Source organism: Penicillium verrucosum, assembly GCF_028828655.1.
Source record: "Penicillium verrucosum strain IBT 35672 chromosome Unknown utg000004l_segment0_segment0, whole genome shotgun sequence".
NCBI classification, from domain to species: domain Eukaryota; kingdom Fungi; phylum Ascomycota; class Eurotiomycetes; order Eurotiales; family Aspergillaceae; genus Penicillium; species Penicillium verrucosum.
The window spans coordinates 3,899,409-3,914,595 of record NW_026643213.1 but is presented as its reverse complement, the minus strand read 5'-3'; the positions used below and the strand labels follow the sequence as shown (position 1 = coordinate 3,914,595).

General features: G+C 50.2%; 3 protein-coding genes across 3 annotated transcripts; 1 reads left to right on the top strand and 2 right to left on the bottom strand.

The window, feature by feature from the left end:
- Positions 1-53: 53 nt before the first annotated feature.
- N7516_010768 (type I polyketide synthase) lies at positions 54-8,163 on the bottom strand (the record flags this gene model as incomplete). Its single annotated transcript, XM_057223486.1, has 8 exons — positions 54-890; positions 951-1,271; positions 1,325-3,137; positions 3,185-3,246; positions 3,300-6,088; positions 6,149-7,424; positions 7,517-7,761; positions 7,824-8,163. The coding sequence occupies 8 exons, from the start codon at positions 8,161-8,163 to the stop codon at positions 54-56; spliced, it is 7,683 nt and encodes a 2,560-aa protein (XP_057070707.1).
- A 348-nt stretch (positions 8,164-8,511) lies between these two features.
- Positions 8,512-8,898, top strand: N7516_010767 (nuclear transport factor 2 family protein; the record flags this gene model as incomplete). The annotated part of the gene is made up of 1 exon (XM_057223485.1): positions 8,512-8,898. One exon carries the CDS (start codon positions 8,512-8,514, stop codon positions 8,896-8,898), a length of 387 nt encoding a protein of 128 aa, XP_057070706.1.
- Positions 8,899-9,036: 138 nt separating this feature from the next.
- Positions 9,037-14,724, bottom strand: N7516_010766 (acetyl-CoA synthetase-like protein; the record flags this gene model as incomplete). The annotated part of the gene is made up of 3 exons (XM_057223484.1): positions 9,037-11,200; positions 11,266-14,324; positions 14,374-14,724. 3 exons carry the CDS (start codon positions 14,722-14,724, stop codon positions 9,037-9,039), a joined length of 5,574 nt encoding a protein of 1,857 aa, XP_057070705.1.
- Between the last annotated feature and the right edge of the window lie 463 nt (positions 14,725-15,187).

The following is a 15,187-nucleotide window of genomic DNA, read 5'->3' as shown; positions in this document are numbered from 1 at the left end:
ATACATGTGGTCCCTTGAGCTCAACAGTACTATATACGATAAACGTTCATCGTCTACTCCCGAAGCGACAAAAACTCACTTGTCCCAGCAACCTTCTCCGCCAACCCCTGAATAGAAACATCCCCTAACAAATCCGCCGACGTAATATTAACCCCGACATCTCTCTTAAACCACGCTTTCAAATCAACCGTCACCAACGAATCAACCCCGTACGAAGCCAACGTCCTCGCCGGATCAATCTCCTTCGCCGAGATTGCCATCACACGCGCTAACTTCATAACAATCGCCCTCGTAACAACCTCTACCGCTGCTGGTGTGGAGCGCGCAGATCTAAGCGCCTGTGTTACCGGAACCTCAACCTCCTCTTTCTCAGCACCAGAGGAATTGGCTATTGCACGGAGCGGCGAGAACAGCGGATAGGCCATGAAGCCCGGCAATGGGATTGACTGACGATGGAAGTCTTTCGCAGAGCGAATTCCCGCGACGGTATGGCATGTGTCTGGGCTTTGGGCAGCGCACCAACGTGGATCCATGTGGTATTCCAGGATGGAGAGGAGGAGGGATTCGGGGATAGCGCCGTAGGAGAGGGCGATTGGGAGGCGGTCTTGGTTTTCGGCGACCCAGCCGACGGAGAGGACGCTGCCGAGACTGATCGAGGTGGCGGGGTATCCTTTCTGGACGAGGGAGGCGGCGAAAGCGTCTAGGAAGGCGTTGGCAGCTGAGTAGTTGGCTTGGCCGCGGTTGCCTATTATGCCGGCTGATGAGGACAGGAAGATCAAGAAGTCGAGTGGGGAACTGGAGAGCGCAGAGGCGAGGTTAATTGTGCCTTGCACCTTGGGGGTGATGGCGGAGAGGAACTGTGTGTGAGTCATGTTGCTGAGCATGGAGTCCTGTGGTACTTGTTAATCGGACTCCTGAAAATGAACGTTGTTCTGAGTTGAGAGACGTACCTCAAGGACCATGGAGCATTGCATGCATCCCTTGATCGGAGGCATGGTTGTCTGGCAGCTGCTGATCGCCTTAACCACAGCTTCTTTGTTGGTTATATCGCAACATAGATCAGACACGCCACAGCCAGAAGCCAGAAGCTCCGTGTATAGTTGCTTGGCGGGATCACTGCTGGCGCCTGATCGTGAGACGAAAATGAAGTTCTTCGCGCCACGAGTTACCATCCATCGAGCGACGCTCCGGCCTATACCACCGAAGCCGCCCACAAGGACATATGACGCGTTCGGGTCAAAGGTGTGTCCTCCTAGTGGGTTGATAACGACCTAGATATGTTAGCAAATAGTTTTATGATAGGGACGTGAAAGCGATAACATACAGGTATCAAATCCGTCGGTCGTGGCTCAAGAACCCAAGGCCCGGGGATCCCTTGCCGGATCTCTGAAAGGACATTCGAAAGACCGGAAAATCCGAACTTAGTTGGCGAAAGAGGCCGGACCTTCTGCTGCGCCAGAAGTGTTGCTAAACTTTGGAGTGTGTCCTGGATCGCCTTCGGATTTTGAAGGGCCATAGAACGGATATCAACAATAGAGTAGGTCCTGTTCGATGTTGAAGCGGATACAGGACCGAGAATACCGTGCCCGTGCAGATCTATCAGGTGTCCAAAAGAGGAGAGACAATTCAGGTCTTTGCTTTCAATTCCACGTGGGCTGAGGTTGAGAATGACATCGACTCTGTCACTGTTTGCGACGGCACAATGTTCCGTCTTCCACGATTCTGTGCCAAACACCTGGGTAGAAGGAATTCCCATATCGAGTATACGTTGTCTCTGGGAGTCGTCTGAAACTGTGCAATAGATAGTGGCTTCAAGAGATTGAGCAATTTGCACCGCCGCTAGCCCAATACCCCCAGACGCTTGATGAATGAGGACTTTGTCTTCTTTCTGTATCCTGGCAACATTGGCGAGACAGTGATATGCAGTGGAGAATGTGACTGGGAGCGCAGCGGCTTCGGCGAAGCTGGTGCCGGCTGGTACTTTCACGACAGCAGCAGAATGAACGCGAAAGAATGTTTGGAAGGCTCCGCTCGAGGTGCGCAACGCCATGGCAGCATCGCCAATCTGGAGACCTTGTACGGCGGCGCCAAGACCGACAACGATGCCTGCGCCCTGCCAGCCAAGGCTCTCACCTGGAATGGAGCGGCTGAATTTGTCAACATCTTCCTCATCGATACCTACAGCGCGGACTTCAATTTGCACCTCATGTGGATGAAGAGGCCGTTTATAGTCTTCATCCTCAATGAAGTGGAAACCGTTCGGTTGATGAGGGCCAACCGAGGTGAGCGTGATCGGGTGTGTGACATGTCCGAGCTCAACTAGTTTGGACCGTGACCTAGACCCGGAATCGATACACTCATTGATCCCTGGGGCCGGGAACAAACGGTTGGTGAGCAGAATCCCGTCTTGTAGACGGTATTCTGCGTTGCGCGGCACAAGGGCCTCTGATGTGAAAGCGTGGTCGCATACCCGAGTAATATTGGAGAGGACTCCTTGCATATCGCCAGGCCGTTGCTTGATTTCGAGCATGAGGAAGTTGATGCAGTCATGATCCCGTTCCCAGCGAGCTGTGCGAACAAGCCCGGTGGCCATGGCAGACTTGGGTGTTTCATCAACATCACGGGAAACCCAGAGGAGGTTGGTGAAGGAGCCAAGGATGTACTGGACTTTCTCAAACTCTGCGCTTGAGAGCTTAGAGAGGTCTAAGCCCTGGTAGCCGAGTAAGATAATTCCAATCGTGTCGGTGTGATGAATCGAAACATCGATCAGGTCAACTAGAATGATAGTGCGTGCTTCCGATGTCATCCCGTCCGCGATCTTGCAAGCTAGGTCATATTGCCCAGGATAGTTGGATGAGTAGATTAGGCTGAAGAGACATTTCGTGGGAAGGCCTGATGGTACGTTTGCTGCAACGAAGGCAGAAATTTCGTTGACCTGGTCGTCTGTGTCTTTGATTAGTAGCCGAGGTTGAAGACCTGCATTATGTAGTTCCGCAAGCCATCCATCCTCGTTGATCAAAGGATTCAACTGCCGGTAGGGCTCAACACTGCGCCACCATCCTGGGAGCAAGCCGAATCCAAGGGGCGAGCACAATAGTTCGGGTTTGATATTTTCGATCAAAATGAGGTCACCACCACTGTCGACATTAGATTTCGTATATTGAGCAACAGATGGCAGACTTACTCTTTGAGTAGCTTCTTGACATTGTTCAAACATACGGCGAGGTCGGCAGTTGCATGAAGGACCTATGTGTAGTTAGTATCTAGCAGTGGTAAAGTTTGGGGAGGTGCACTCGTACATGTGTGGCAATGACTAGATCATAAGATCCAAGTTCAAACCCCTGGGCCGCCGGATCCTTTTCAATGTTCAGTACATGTGGACGGAGAATGCCCGCCCAGTCCGGGAACCGTTGGATCGCATTCTCAAAGAAGGCTGCTGATATGTCTGTGAAATGGTACGTAGAGACAGACGAGACAAGGCCTCCTCCATCCAGTCGAGCTGTTGGCATTAAGCTGTCCAGAATTACCTTCGTGGCACTGCCAGTACCAGCGCCGACTTCCAGGACCTTGAGATCCGTACGACTATGAGCAAGGCAATGCACGTAGCCAGCGACCGTAGAGGCGATGTTACCGGGAAGACCTTCCTCGTACGTTCGATCCATGAGGTCATCTTCCCCAAACATCACGTCCAAGCAATCGAGCTTTTGCTCTAAGATGGGAATCATCTGCAGGCCAACGCGTACGAGAAGTTCACCTCGTGCGCTTTTGCTAGCTACTCGATCGAACAGGTCCTTGCGTCGAGATGGACTCTCGCGAATGCCTTCAAGCAGCGCTCTGTCAACATAAGGAACTGATGATTCCGCGATGAGTTCACATTCCCGCTGCATCCAGTCCATGAAAGCTTTGTGATGGTCTGGAAGAGATGGCAATCCTTCTCGCTCAACGTAGTCCATGGTGTCAAGCAGAAAGACCGCCGAAGCGAGTTGGAATCCCTCATGATCGTCGAAATTCGGAAGACGCTGATGTACCTCAACGGGAGCTGCATCCCGTAGAGCTTGTACCGACGCAACAAGGTGAACATCTGGCTTCCATTTCACAACATAAAACGACTCAGCTTCCGACGATTCGGTGTCACTCGGAGGAAGTTGCACCAAATCCAAGCCTTTGATTGATATTTCCTGGTTTCCATCTTCCGCAGTGATTAACACGTCTGACTTCCAAGTTGTGGAAGATGTCCTGTTCGTTGCAGCTAAGGCCTGGAACTTAGGGTCTGCTTGGTAGGATGGAAATGATATAAAAACCTCTTCAATGTAGTTCGTTACCATGGGACTACTTGTGGCTTCGCAAAGATATAAAAGTACGTGCAAGATGCTTTCAAACGTGCACGGGTGAATAATATATCGATCATGAGCTGTCTTTGGGATATCTGGCGTCGCGATAGTTGCTGTGCAGGCTTTATGGTCGGCGGAAAGTTTCATATCTTGGATGTTCCTCAAGAATTCTCCAAAATCCATACCCGCCGCGCCAAAGCGTTGATACATTTGGTCGATGTCGACGCTTTTCTCGCAAGTTAATAGAGATTCCTTCTTCACGGGACAGGGGGATGCTTTCTGTTCACTCGTCTCTATACGAACTGAGCCAACGCAGTGCTCGATCCAAGCATTGTCAGCAGCATCATGCGAGATGATTCTGAAGGTGCACCAGTCATCTCTGCCATTGGCCGAAGCGTTCATTGGGTAGATTGAAGAGATGATTTCGACCCCTTCTGGGGTGTCCGAAACAGGCAGAGGAGCCAACATAGACACATTGCCTAACCTGACGCCGGTGATCGACTCTGACTCCCCAGCCCGCTGAACGGCGGCTTCCATCGCCATCAAAAGATAGGCGACGCCGGGAAAATGAATATTTCCTTTCATCTGGGTGGTGTTAGCTACATCGAAGATTTGGTAATGTCGACTCACTCTGTTCATGCGCAGCCATGTGATATCGTCCGGTCTCAATATGTTCCTCCATCGCTGCTCGAATGTATTTGTGTCTTCAACTGGCATTCCGAGAAGCTCGTGACGTTTGTAGGCCGGGAATTTAATGTGTTCTATTCTTCGTGTCTGGCCACGGACGGATCTTGAGTGGTCAAATTCGTATGGCGGGAGATCATTAAGGATTTTGGCAACTTTCTTGGTTCCCGATCGGCGATCATTAAGGGCAACACAGTTGATCTCATGGCCATAACAAGCCAGCATGCCAAAGGTGTGCAGAATTGTTGTTCCGTCGGTCTTATATCGCTTGAGAAGACTTCCGTAATGGAATGGCTGCAGCTCAGGATGATTTGCAAGCGTCTCGTTTATGGCGCTGCGAAGGGTCGAGTGCGGCCCGATTTCAATAAGTGCATCTTCTTGGGAGCCGGACGTGTTCGGATTTCTCATTGATGCGAGGAGCGCAGTGGAGAAACGGACAGGCGAAACCAAATTGTCGACCCAGTATGAAGGATTCTCAACCTCACCGGCAAGTGCAGGTCGACCGGTAACTGAGGATATCATGGTGACACCCGCTTCCTGGTTGATTTTCTCACCGAAATCCAGATCTCCCAGAAGCTCAAGATATTCTGGAGCGACTTCGCGCATGAAGACGGAATGATATGCTACCTTGACGGGAAGCAAGCGATTTAGCACACCCGCGTCGTCTAATTCTCCTTTGACACGAAGGACTCCCTCATGTGTGCCTGTCAGGGTCAAGTTCTTGGGACTGTTGTAACATCCGATCTGAACCGCAGATGATAGACCTTTATTTACGCGGGCTACCAGTCGTTCCAGTTCTTCTGCAGGCATAGCCGCAGCAAGCATGCAGCCATCTTCGTGTGTCTGCTTTGCACAAACCTGACCTCGACAGTAGGCAACCTTCCATCCTGTCTGGCGTGAGATCTTCCCTGCGCAGTAAGCCGCTGCAATTTCTCCAGAAGAATGACCCACCACCGTTGATGGCGTGATCTTCCAACTATGCAGCAGGTCCACCAACGCAATCTGCACGGCAACACAGGATGACTGCGCAAAGGTAGGCTCATTGAGGTCACCGTGTTGTGAGGTTATCCGGTCTGCAGATTTGTTAGTTGATGTCTCGTTAATATGATACTTGGATTAACAGAAAGTCATACCGTAAAGATCCCACTGGCATCCAATGTTCCTCAGAAACAACGCAGCTTCATGGATACGTCTTTGAAATAGCGGATACACCATCAGGTCTTGAGCCATACCAGCCCAATTAGCGCCCTGGCCCGTGAAAACGAACCGGATTGTTTTTGGTGCTGCTGACCGACGAAGTGGACGGACATTCTGAAGCGACTTTTGTAGGTTCTCGACAGTGTCAGCGACATGGTAGCTGCGCCAGTCAAATCGTGTACGCTTCTCGTTTATCGTGTGACACAGATCATTAATGTAACCTTCTTCCATATCTGAGTCTCCTTGGAAATTTAGCGATCCGAGATGGGATATCATAGACGCGGCATTCCGGTCCAAACCAGCTTCATCAAATGCTGACAGAATGAAAACTCGGTTCTCTGGAATCCAACTAGAGTGAGAAACGCCATTTGCACCATTCACACCATTCACATGGCCATTGGAGACAGGCTTGATGCCATTGATTGCATGGACATGCACTTGTCTTGAGGTCGTCGATGAAGGGCCTATCACCTGCAATGTTCCCGTCAAATGGGAGCCAAGAAACTCATTTAAAAACCCCTCAACATCGTCGAGTACAACATGTGCATTCGTACCGCCGAACCCAAATGAGTTAATAGACGCGCGGCGAACATTGTCTCTAGGCCACGGCGTAGCCTGTCGTGCAAACTTTAGATCATCTCGCTGCACGATTCGAGGGTTCAATGTCTTCAGGCCAGCGACAGGCGGAACGGTTTTCGATTCCACCGCCAGAGTAGCAGAAATGAGACCCGCCAATCCAGCTCCTCCTTCCAGATGACCGACGACTGATTTAACAGACCCGACATAAAGCGGCGTGTCGCGAGGTTGGTCAGCCAGGGCTGACACAATAGCCTGTACCTCCAAGGGGTCGCCAACCTGGGTTCCGGTTCCGTGGGCCTCGACATACCCTGTTTGCGAGGGGTCAAGATCAGCAGATTTGTAAACATTGCGAATAAGTTGCGCTTGCGCAGCCACGCTAGGAACAGTGATCCCTGGCGTTCTTCCATCTTGGTTGGAACCGGAGGCTCGGATCACGGCTCGAACGCGGTTCCCGTCGCGTAGAGCGGCGTATAGAGGCTTGATGATCACCGTCCCGAGACCCTCGCCACGCCCGTATCCATTTGCTCTTGCGTCAAAACTCCAACTTCGTCCATCGGGAGAGAGAACACCGAGGTTCGAAAGATAGAGGGTTGCGGCGGGATGTTCGATGAGGTTGACGCCGCTGACAATGGACTGTGTTGTTTTCAGTCCCGTGGGTTCACGTGAGCAACAAGGGTTTGGGGGGGGAGGGGGATGTTTACCATTGGAGATCTCCCCGTCCTTACATCCATGCACGCTTGATGAAATGCGACGAGACTACTTGAGCACGCGGTATCGATCGTCTGGCTCGTGCCTCGGAAATCATAAAACCAACTGATTCTATTCGCAAGAATGGATGGACTGGTTCCAGTTCCTTTACCCTTGAGAGACATCAACAAATCGGCGTTGGTCAATGCGAGATGATCGTTGTTTGAACATCCAACAAAAACAGAGGCTAGTGATGACACGGCCTCCTTTAATGGGATACCAGCTTTGTCCGGTTAGCAAGATCCGTCACAAGGGAAACTTCATATATGGACATGAGAGATATACCATTTTCAAGTGCATGATACACATTTTCCAACAGCATCTTCTGCTGCGGATCCATAGCCAAGACATCTAACTCGGACAACTGGAAGAATGGTGCATCGAATACATTCACATCCTTGTCAAGAAAGTATCCACCTTTCGTGTACGTGCTGCCGGCTGCTTCGGCGTCCGGATGGTAGTAAAATGAAGTGTCCATGCGAGATGAAGGCATGGAGCCCTGCATGGAACGAGCGGCCAAGACTCGCTCGTGTAGGTCGGATGGAGAGTCAATGGAGCCAGCATATTTGCATGCCATGCCAACAATGGCGAGCGGCTCTTGATGAGGATTCTTATACAACGTCATTGTCAAAAGTTGAGTACTATGGGTTTGTCTGCGAAAGATGGATAGGACGGGCTTCGTTTAGCCCATGGGGCCACAGCGTAATAAAGAAAATTGTCAGAACAGGGGTTCGTCCAGGATGAAAGCTGACATGCGTGTAGATTAACAATACACGTCATTCAATCTGTCTACACGTCAATTGTAGTTGCATGGCGGTTATATTTTATATTAATTCACCATACACTGTGGCGACTATAACTCCCCAGTCATAGTTAGTCTGAGAATATTTCCCTGATTCGCTTACCCTCGAAGCCCGGACAAGCCAGCCCTCCTCGAGTCTTATCCACTACGAAGCCCTTCCAATCATTCGATATGGATCTCAAATCCCGTGCTCAACTGTTTCTGAACACAATCGTGAACAAGCGGGAAACATCCTCCATTGCCTCCATCCTCCATCCAGACATCGAGTTACGACACGATGACCTCCCTCCAATGTCAAAGCCAGAGTTTATCGACTTCTGGCCCCAGCTGCTCGCGCAAAGTCCGGATTTCACGGTGGAAATCCTACGAGTGATCACTGAAGGCTTACACGTGTGGGTCTATTCTCGGGTCAAGGGACGACTTGGTGGAGGACTACTGGATGATGTTCATATTTTGGATTTTGACGAGAATGGATTGTTGATTAGAAGCAAGGGAATGCAGAGGGAAATCCAAGTACATCCCGAGGACGAGAAGAAAGTTGAAGGAAAGTTGGGCTAGATTAGTGCTCTTGTTGTTCGTATTGTCTATGATCGTCAATCTATCTCCAAAGTCTCATGCTTGACTGGATGTATAAGGGCATTTTGAAACCCACAAAATGCATCAATTCAAAAAGTGAGCTTATACATAAACTTGCCTTCAAACTCCCTTACTGGCCAACTCCCCCAAAGAGCACGCAATCACGTCCGTCGCGGTAAAAGTAAATCCAATCTTCTGTGCCCTTGAAACTAAAGACAAGGCTGTCAACGAGTCCCCTCCAATGCTAGTAAATTGTTCGTCCATGGTGACGGTATTTCTGTCGATCTCGTGGCCTTGACTTTCAAGTACCTCGCAGATGAGGCCATGTAGCATAATCTCCTCTTCGGTCATTGGCTTATCACCAATACGTGTGGAGCTATTTGAGGCCTGTCCATTTCGACGCTTGCCATCGATGATGTAAGTGTTGAATTGCTCCACAGGAATATCGTCCACGAGAAGGCGCATTCGACGCCGATCTGTCTTTGTTGAAGCAGAAAGTGGTATTCTGGACACTGGGATCCAAGCCGTTGGGATCATGAAGGCAGGTAAGCGAGTGCTGAGTTTATGCTTAACCTTCTCCACTTCAGAGCACACCTCATCTTTCATGGATATAGCAAAGCAACTCTCTTGCGCATTAGTCTTCAAGTTGTCAGCGAAGAAAAGAGCAAGAATCTTCCGGGTCCCATGCTGGACGACCTCGGCTGCGATGTCCCAGGACGAATTCATGGCTTCACGAGTATGGTACTCCACTTCGCTAAGCTCCATACGCTGACCACGGATTTTGACTTGCGTGTCCTTGCGAGAAATATAGAGCAGTGTGCCGTCAAGCTCTGGAGCGTACTGAACCAAATCGCCTGTTTTGTACAGACAACTTCTTGGAGAACCAGACTCTCGATATCTGTGTATCCAATCAGGCCACTCGACAAACGCTGTTTCAGTCTGCTCCGGGTCCCCATGATAGCCCCTTCCCACACTAGGGCCTTCAATTAGAAGTTCTCCCACCGCACCTATAGGCGCTAGGCGGGTATTGTCATCTTTATCCACAATCCAACCAGTGCAGCCAGTTGGAAATCCGATGTTCCGAGGATCCGAATTCAGATTCAACGAAGTCTGCAAGGTTGCCAATACTGAGCACTCCGCCGGCCCATATGCTTGCATGAGCTTAAGGTGTTGGGCCCATTCTTCGATTTCTGTGGGTCCAATAGCCTCACCCATCAAACAAAGGTGTTTCAGTGAAGGAAAGTCCCCGGGATTCATTGTCCGAACAACACTAGGTGTCTGCCATGTCCAATTGGCGTTTCTGGACGCGACTGCCTCTGGTAACGAGTTGTCACGTTCTTTATCTGAAATAATGCAGATGCATCCACCAGCCATGAGCGTTGTCAAATGTTCAATAATGCTGGCATCAAATGCGTATGAGGAGAACTGCAGAACCCGGGATGTCGATTTTATCGATGCAGCTGCAATATGCGCTTTGGCCCCAGAGGCATATGCGTAATGTTCAATCACAACACCCTTGGGCTTTCCCGTTGACCCTGAAGTGAACACTGCGTAGAGGGCATTGGCTGGATTGATGGTCGGTAATATGATTGAAGGTGCTGAGTTAGAGTTTAGCGTGTCGTCCACCACTAGGCTGCCAGGGACAAGGATTGTTGCTCTCTCGGATAGGTCTCTTGAGGCGAGAATAACTTGTGCGCTTGCTTGGTTGCAAATCGCTTCCAGCCTGTCGTTGGGGAATGATGCGTCTAATAGAAGAAAAGCACCACCGGCCTTCAGGACTGCGAGTATAGCGACCACTGTCCATTTTGACTTCTCGAAAAGCAAGGGGACGAATACTTCTGGGCCTACTCCTCGGTGATGGAGCTGAATGGCGAGTGCTGTCGAAAGAACTTTAAGAGTGCCATAACTAAACGATCCGTCCCAAGAGCACACAGCCTCTGCATCAGGTGATGCTATACATCGGTCCCGGATAGCGTCATGAATGCACAAATCAACCGGTTCAGTCAATCGTGAGCTCCATGATTCTAGCAATAGCTCGTCATTGCCACTAAGAGCGCTGATGTCTCCAAGTCGGCAGTCGGGCACATCATGTATTTGTCGCATCACATAGTCCAGCTGGCAAAGTAAGGCCTCAACGTATCTCTCTCCAATGATTCTCGGGTCGAAGAACGCGTCGACATGAATTTGATCTCTTCCGAGCACTTCACATGATAATGTAAGGGCGTAGCTGAAAAGCTCCGGCAATTGATCATCAGCCATGTCCCCAAGAAGACTCATCCCCCGCCTGAATGTGGAGCATGAACGATCAAAATATTTTCGAACTTGCAAGCACTTTTTGTGTCTGCGGACAGTTTGGCGATATTCTGTAGACCGCGTTGCTCATGGGGGAGAATTGACGCGCTTTCACGCTGCACGCTATCTAGAGCATCGGTGACCGAGGTCTCCAGGTTTATTCTCACTCTGAATGGCACAGTCGCTAAAGTCGGACCAACTAAGCTCTCTATACCTTCAACGGGAGCGCTTCTGCCTGTCGAGACAGCCCCGAACACCACATCGGTATTATCTGTGTGCTGGGCAAGAACTAGAGCCCAACAAAGACGCAACTTTGTGGTCGCCGTGAAATTGCTTCTCGAGTGCCCGAGCTTGATGACTTTATTCTTTCCCACACTTGGCTTGGGAAGGTAATTCGCGTCTTTCACGCGAGGGAAGGCCACGTGCTGGGCGTCTCCAAGATAATTTTCCCAGAAAGCGTCACTCGACTCAGTTGGACGGGAGTGCACATATCCAACGAACTCTTTAAACGCCTGTCGCTGCACCTGTCGTCCTTGATAAATTGTATCAACCATCTCGAGCAGAAGTACAGATGACCAGCGATCAAAGATGGAATGATGAAGAGAAATCAGGATGCGTGTTTGTCGGGAGTCCACCTGAAGGAGAGCGAATCGCGCCAATGGGCATCCTAATTGCATAGGATATTTGTGATTCCAGTCTCGCCACTCCGACTCGCTGGTTACAGGGCGCCAGTCTATTTTCTCTTTCACGACAACTTGATGGAATCCCGCCCGACCAAGCTGAACAATTCGTGTGCGCAGTATGGGAAGGGAATCGAGCACAGTCTCCCATGCAGTTAGAAGATGGGACAGATCTGCCATTAAAGGTACATCGCAGGCCATTTGCAGAACATAAGCACCAGTTCTTTGTGCGGATAGTGCCATAAGCCCCTCTTGCAATGCTGTGCAAGGATACAAGTCTTCGATCGCATCGATATTAACCCCACACTCCCTTGCGGCGTCTGGGGCGAGGTCATCGACCTCAAAGGTCAAAAATTCCTTCTCGGTCGATTCATGCTCTCCGCGGTCATCGATATAAGTTGCCAGATCTCTCAATTTTGGGTATCGAAACATATCCATGACAGTGAATACAAGCCCGTGCTTCTTAGCCAGCGGAACCAGCCGAATTGCCATGACTGAATCCCCTCCTAGGTGAAAGAAGCTGTCGTCGGGGCCGATATTTTGGATCGCTAGGCCTGTCAGTTCCGACCACAACTGCTGCATAATGTATTCAGTCCTTGAGAGTGAGGATTCCACATTTTGAATTCTGTGCGCTGAAAGCTGCACTAGCTCAGCTCTTGTCCGGCCCGCTGCCTCCTCGCACAACAATCGACGATCTGTCTTGTTGGTACGCGTGAGTGGGATTCGAGATAACGGTACGAAGGCAGTTGGAATCATGTAGCTGGGAAGAGCGGTCTCCAGGGCCTGCAAAGCATTGGCAACACACTGACGGATAGCATCATCCCCCTGGGTCACGGGGCTTTCGGAGCCCTGGTTCATGCCCGTGTCTGAGGAGGCTAATAGAAATGCCGCGAGCATATCAACACCGTCTTTCGTATGCACCACTTCGACAACTGCTTCGGATATTCCCAATGCGCTTCGAACGTGATGTTCAATGTCGATGAGATTAATCCGGTTCCCGCGGATTTTCGCATGGGCCTGCTTCCGGCCTACAAACCTGATAGATCCATCCGAGGTATACCTGACCAGGTCGTTCGTTCGGTAAAGCCTCGTTGATTGGCCTGGTCGGAATCGCTTCATCCAACTCGGTGGCTGGATGAATTGCGCTGCAGAACGTTCCGGGTCGTCCATATATTCCTTCGCTAAAAATGGCCCCTCGATTAGCAGCTCGCCGACCGCACCGACAGGGACCAGCTTCTCGATGTCATCGCGATGGCATATCCAAGCTGCGGGGATAATAGGCTTCCCGAGAACTCGGGAATCGCTTTCTGCAGTCAGGTGTGGGTTCAGCAAACACCAGCCACACGTTTCGGTTGTGCCGTATGACACATTGATCTGGCACTTTCCGGCCCAGCGCACAACCACGTCCCGGGAAAGAGATTCGCCACCCACAGTGACACACCGGAGATCAGGGAGTTTATCAGGGTCCAGTCCGACAAGGGATGTCGAAGTGAGCCAGCAAAAGGAGGCGGCCGAGTCTTTCAATGCTCCAGTCAGATCGTTCAAACGTTGCCCATCGGACGGCATACACAATGTCCCTCCTTTGGCCATGGTGCCGAAGATATCGCATATGCTGACCGTGAATGTAAAAGAGGTGAATTGGAATGTTCTTGTTTTCGCTGTAAACTCGCTGGCCTCTGCGTATGCGGTGATGCTCATGTACAAGGCTGCATGTTCCAGGACGACCCCTTTGGGGTTACCTGTACTTCCAGACGTCCACATGAGGAAGGCTGGCGATCGTGGATTGACGGCAACCCAGGTCAAATTCAGGTCATCCTTTGCGGAAGATAGAGAATCGGCAGAGACAACCACGACATCAATCCCCTTCATCTGAAACAGTGACGCGTATGTAGCCGTCACCACAACGGTTCTGGCACCACACGATTGAATCATGCTTTCTAATCTATCGCGTGGATGAGATGCCTCGAGAGGGGAACAAGCAGACCCGGCTTTCAAAATTCCCATCATAGCGACAACGGCCCAGGCGGACTTCTCTGCACACATTGGTACGTATGTATTCACGGAATTGAGTGCCCTGAGACGTTTGGCTATAATCGAAGCATAGAGGTCGAGCTCTTTGTATGTTAATCGAGCATCCCAAGCATCGACAGCAACTTGGTCCGGTGTGTCGAGTGTTTGCTTCTCAATGATACTGTATAGATAGTGCTCCTCGACATTACGCGGACTAGTGTTGAACTTTGATATCTGATTGAAGTTGTGCTCGCTGAGGACATCCATCTCGCTTATGGGAATAGTTGGTCCTTGTAATCCGTCTGTGATCTTCTCGAGGGTGGTGGCGATGTTAAGTGCATGTGTATCGGAAACAATATGCGAGCGATACACCAGAGAGGCTGTAAATTCGTCCGAGCATTGTATTACCAACGCTGATTGCAGTTCCTAGGTATATTAGCTTTGATTTCAGTTTCTCCCACACATTCTTGCTCACAGCTGGAATTTCGACATCTCTTTCTGTAAAGATACAGACACCGGAAGTGATTTCACCTGTCTCCTCACTATCTTGGTACTGGAAACGAATATCTTGCCACGGTTTATCGGGGTTAATCGCCGTCCTAAGGGTTGATCTTTTGCGATTGCGAATCAGCTCGAATTCGGTGGCTTCCGCCTCATACACAAATAACAAAATAGCCCAGGCGATGTAAAGCAGCTTTGCCGAATCCTCATCATCGCTTTTGAGATCGGAGTACTTGACACCTTTGAGCGGAATAGATGCCATTTCGTCCTTGGCAGTGCGCCCATCTGTTAGACCGGGAAACTGATAGCTGGTTCGGGACTCCATTGATTGCTTTGGCGGAAGACGGTCGTGTTCTTTAGCCGGTCGAGTATAAAGTCACCAAAGAGCGAAAAAAAAAAAAAAAAAAAAAAAGAAATATATACATTCAAGTCATATAATACAAGATCTTCAAAGTCAGTCACCCTCAAACATCAAACATACCCGTGGACATTATCGAAGGATTTTCTTTTCCCAATGGCTGTACACCTCATTTTCCCTGTAAGGAATGCAGTTACACGTCATAAAATGACCCCGCCACGTACCTTGACTGCATGCACTAGAGACACCGGAAGATAAAACAAGCTACTTAACGTCGTCCCCTGTTTATCAGGAGTGGAGAGCGTTCGTCAAATGTCTTAGGTTGGGTTCGAGTACTTTGCCACGATCAGAGATGGCCCTTTTCCTTTCCCTTCACGTCTGGAGGAGTTGCCTACCCCCAAAACAGGGAAAAAGGTATGTGTGATTTTAT